The 4434-nt window shown below is 35.6% G+C and overlaps 1 protein-coding gene across 1 annotated transcript; it reads right to left on the bottom strand.

Moving 5' to 3' along the window:
* Positions 1–961: 961 nt before the first annotated feature.
* On the bottom strand, positions 962–2639 carry LOC109214715 (serine/threonine-protein kinase-like protein At1g28390). Its single transcript, XM_019378664.1, has 4 exons — positions 2451–2639; positions 1589–1820; positions 1373–1514; positions 962–1282 (listed from the first exon to the last, which is right to left on the bottom strand). Exons 1-4 carry the CDS (start codon positions 2627–2629, stop codon positions 1155–1157), a joined length of 681 nt encoding a protein of 226 aa, XP_019234209.1. The 5' UTR covers positions 2630–2639; the 3' UTR covers positions 962–1154.
* Between the last annotated feature and the right edge of the window lie 1795 nt (positions 2640–4434).

Here is a 4434-nt window from a genome sequence, read left to right on the forward strand (position 1 = left end):
AGCGTTCGCAGCACCGTTTCTTTCTATGTTATTCATTATTCATGTTCAGTGTATTTCTAGACTTGTAAATATAATTACATTCTTATAGATGCTCGTGACTTGTGACACCCTGATTAGTGCTGTGTTGGGTTGTATTTCCGCTAATTAATACTATTAAGTCATATTCTGTTTAATTATGTTTAACTACTTTTGAAAAGACGAGTTGGGTTAGTTGGCTGGCCTCGTCTTCACGAGAGGCGCCATCACGACCGGGTCCGGGTTTAGGGTCGTGACACATAATCGGCCTAAATAGATATAACTTAGCTAAAAAAAGAACGCAATGAAAGCAAATGGATTCATATAGGCGAAAAAACTAGTTGGGATTATGACTTAGTAATAGTTGTTACACTCACATTCGGGCGGATCTAGGATTTGAACCTTATGGGTTCCCAGCATTTGGGCAAAAGTGATACTTTAGCAAGTGAGAAAGTTTTTTAATGTTGGCTGGAAAGATGCCTATGGGTGCTGTTTAGTGGAAAAAAAACAAAAGTGCCTTTATCAAGTGTTCAAAGGGATTCGAACCCCCGCCAAATATGTAGGAACATAGCTTAAGATGGTTCCTTCGTTTGCGATTGGACCAACACCTGATTTTGCTTATGGGTTCCAAACTAAAAATACGTATACATTTAATAAATTTATCAGTACAAATACAAGGCTCGGGTAAAAGTTACTGGGTTCCCGGGAACCCACACCCGATACTATGGATCCGCCCCTGTACACATTAGCTCTTGTTTTTTGGTCAAAAGACATAATTCTCTCTAGATGCATGTATGTTTGCGTATGATAAGTATAATCTAGTGTTCCATTTTCCCAAAAAAAGGCACTTAATCTTTGAATGAAATACGTATGGGCAAATAGAATGGACACGCACTCAAAAGTGTGGTGTACAGTCAATAATAGGAGCAGTAATACAACTTCTGGAGTAATAAAGATGCACAGATACCTGAGGCAGTGGCAGAATTGTAAACCCCAAGTGTCTGCGGGAATGCATGGACTCTAAAGTCCAACAGCTTAGTGTTATATTACTGCATCGAAAAAATAAATAGACAACACGTAGGAGATATTCTCAAGGTAGGAATCAGGGTATATGACACTGAGAGACACGCAATAGCATTTCAGACCTCATCCATCATACTATCAGTACAACCATTACACCAAACATCGAACTGCTTCCGGCTTAATGTTATCAGGAGCAGTGCATAATCAGTTGCCACCTTCATTCTCTCCTTCCACCCAAATTCAGCTAAAAGTGTGTAACAGAGTGTTAGCAAGTGCAAGAAAAAACTAATTATTCAGACTCCCATTATTCAACAAAGTTCAAGTAAGTCAATACCAGAACGAACTGCATCCCACAAGGGTGTCTTGAACTTCATATCATAAACTACAGCGAGCTTCTTGTCAAAACAAAAGCCAATCAACTTCATCAACCAAGGATGAGACTTAAATTCTGACCTTTCAAGTAATACAATTTCGTCCTGTTGCAAAGTCACAAAATTAGTGAAATGACAACACAGACAGAACCAATCAGTGAAATATAGCATTTACTCACCCGGAATTTTCGTGGATACGAATCATAGCTTATAACCCCAGGAAAGATAAAATCCGATGTTTTGACAGTAACCTCCCGCATTCCTTCACCGTCATCTATAAACCCCCGGAACAATCTGCCATATCCAATGTGCTGGATAAAATTCTTTTCACAGAACCTATTAGTGATCTTCTCCAACTCATCATGGCTCAAATTTTTTGCATCACCCACGTTGAAACCTTGAGAAGGACCCCTGCATATTTTTTTCATGTTAGCTTAGCCGCTAACAGGAAAGATGTGGAACGAATCGACAAAACGAATGTCCAGTAAGGACTGTTATAATGGTGAGTAAAATTAGACAAAGATAGTAAAACAACAGAAATATTATTTAATTCAAGGTCATTTTTTATCTTCGAACACTCTTTGCAGATCGCAAAATGCAAAGTTTTAATAGTAAAGGGCAAATGATGCAATAAGTTTTGAAGAGTTTTATACCATACAACACATCAAAAGGGATTAAAAAGTAATTCGAGCATAAAACCTTATGTTTGCAACAAAAATTAAGCTGTACATTACTAATTTGACAACTCCTAAAGATACATCACAGTTATGAGCATCAGTATTCAAGATTCCAGTGTTTCACGGAGGAATTTCCAACACCTCCAATGGGCATGCATCAGTTCACTAAAAATATTTTACTAGTCAAAAATAAATTTCTGGAGGCATGTGTATCTTAAAGACTCCTGATTATACCTAGGATTTAAAAAGAGATTAAATCAAATAAATAAATAAGGAAGAGTGCGTGCTGTGATATAAATTGAAGAACAAGAGAAGTAGGTGTCCTAAATAATCGTAGAAAATAATAGAGGGGAAGAGAGATTACTCCTTTGCAATTGCATCGTATTCTTCCAGAGCACGTTTATAGTTTTGAATGAAATCTTCTGGATCAAGCCGGCCACATCTAGCCATAGGCAAGCATCGAATATTGTCTCTTTCATAGAGAAATATGTTGCTGTCTAGCTTTCCCAATTCCAGCAAGAGTGCCTCTACGTCGTCCGCCATTTTTAGCCGAGTTTCCTTTTTCTTTTCTCCTTTTCTTTTTTACTACACAATTTTTCACCTTGTTTGGAAGGTTGTTACCTATTGTATTATAGATTATTATTTGATTGTTATTTAAATTTTATTATATTATATATAAAAAAAATATTTTATGTAGCTACCGAATTGGTATAGTTGAGTCGATACCTTCTATTTTTTCTCATCTTATTTTTAAAATAATATTTTATACATTAATTCTACTTCGTACCTTATTTTTAAGGAAGAATTACATCCTATGTTAGTCGGCCCAATCTCACAACCAAAAATAACCTATGTTTTTAAACTTTACTCGACATAGCCCATTTTGCAGATAATGCGTAAAAAGGATTTCATCCGTTAACCTAGCGTGGAAGAGAACTAGACACCCTCCTTTATCCATTTTTTTCGTTCTTCAACTTTCAGAGTAAAGATATCGATGACGAAGTCAATCGAGAGGTCGCCGGCAAAGTTAACGATGTCATCGGAAAATAAATATGGCGGTGGATAACATCCTTTGCCCATTTTTTTCCTTCAATTTTCAAGGTAAAGAGGTTGACGATAAAGTCAGTGAAGTCATCGGAGAATGAATCTCCAGTGGTGAATAGCCGTTTTTACCCACTTTGTGTTATTTTTGTTCTGTCGGAAAAGAATCCATTTAAAATTGAACCATTTTGTGTTTTAGCAAATGATTTGCTTTGGTGTTGTATTCAGACAATTTTCAAGTTATTCAGATGATGTCCCAGTTATTTATCTTCTTTTATAAAACAATTCCATCTCCATCTTTTCTCCTCTTTAATTTTCAGATTAACTTCCTCTGAAAAACTCTCTTTTGATANAACCCATAGGTCTAAACATTTAACCTATTTCAAGATTTATTTTAAAACTAAAGAGTTAATTTTGATGCCACTCTCAATTTGACTATAATTCTTTTATTTCATGTTTGTTGAAATAAGACGTTCACTAAAAAAATCATTTGTTATTGCAGAATCCCTACAATAAAAATGACAGATGAAGGCAGTTAAGACTTTAGGGGGTTTCCTTACTAGCTAAATGAATTGAAAATGACAGAAAAAGGAAGGAAAAAGAGAAAGAAGAGAGGTGCTAAATGAAGTGAGATGGATAGAAAAAGAGGAAAAGAAAAAGAAGGAATTACATTCTATGTCAGTCGGCCCGATCTTACAATCAAAATAGCCCATATTTTTAAATTTTACCTGACATAGCCCATTTTGCAGATAATGCATAAAAAGGATTTCATTGGTTAACCTAGCGTGCAGAGGAGAACTAGACAGCCTCCTTTACCCATTTTTTTTTCTTTCTTCGACTTTTAGAATAAAGATATCGATGACGAAGTCAATCGAGAGGTCGCCGGCAAAGTTAACGATGTCATCGGAAAATAAATATGGCGGTGGATAACATCCTTTACCCATTTTTTCCTTCAATTTTCAAGGTAAAGAGATCGACGATAAAGTCAGTGAAGTCATCGGAGAATGAATCTCCGGTGGTGAATAGCCGTTTTTACCCACTTTATGTTATTTTTGTTCTGTCGGAAAAGAATCCATTTAAAATAGAAACATTTTGTATTTTAGCAAATCATTTGCTCTGGTGTTGTATTCAGACAATTTTCAAGTTATTCAGATGATGTTCCAGTTATATATCTTCTTTTATTAAACAATTCCATCTCCATCTTCTCTCCTCTTTAATTTTCAGATCTAACTTCCTCTGAAAATCCCTCTTTTGATATTTTGGTACTGAAATAGAGGTGTAATATTGAACATAAGATGTGTTCTGGT

The sequence above is a fragment of the Nicotiana attenuata genome, unplaced genomic scaffold (assembly GCF_001879085.1).
Source record: "Nicotiana attenuata strain UT unplaced genomic scaffold, NIATTr2, whole genome shotgun sequence".
Lineage (NCBI taxonomy): Eukaryota > Viridiplantae > Streptophyta > Magnoliopsida > Solanales > Solanaceae > Nicotiana > Nicotiana attenuata.

Coding starts and splice junctions, on each gene's coding strand:
- LOC109214715 (XM_019378664.1), bottom strand. CDS start 2,629: ATGGCGGACGACGTAGAGGCACTCTTGCTGGAATTGGGAAAGCTAGAC. Junction 1,821..2,450: donor TACGATGCAATTGCAAAGGA/GTAATCTCTCTT, acceptor AAAAATATGCAG/GGGTCCTTCTCAAGGTTTCA. Junction 1,283..1,372: donor GTGGGATGCAGTTCGTTCTG/GTATTGACTTAC, acceptor ACACACTTTTAG/CTGAATTTGGGTGGAAGGAG.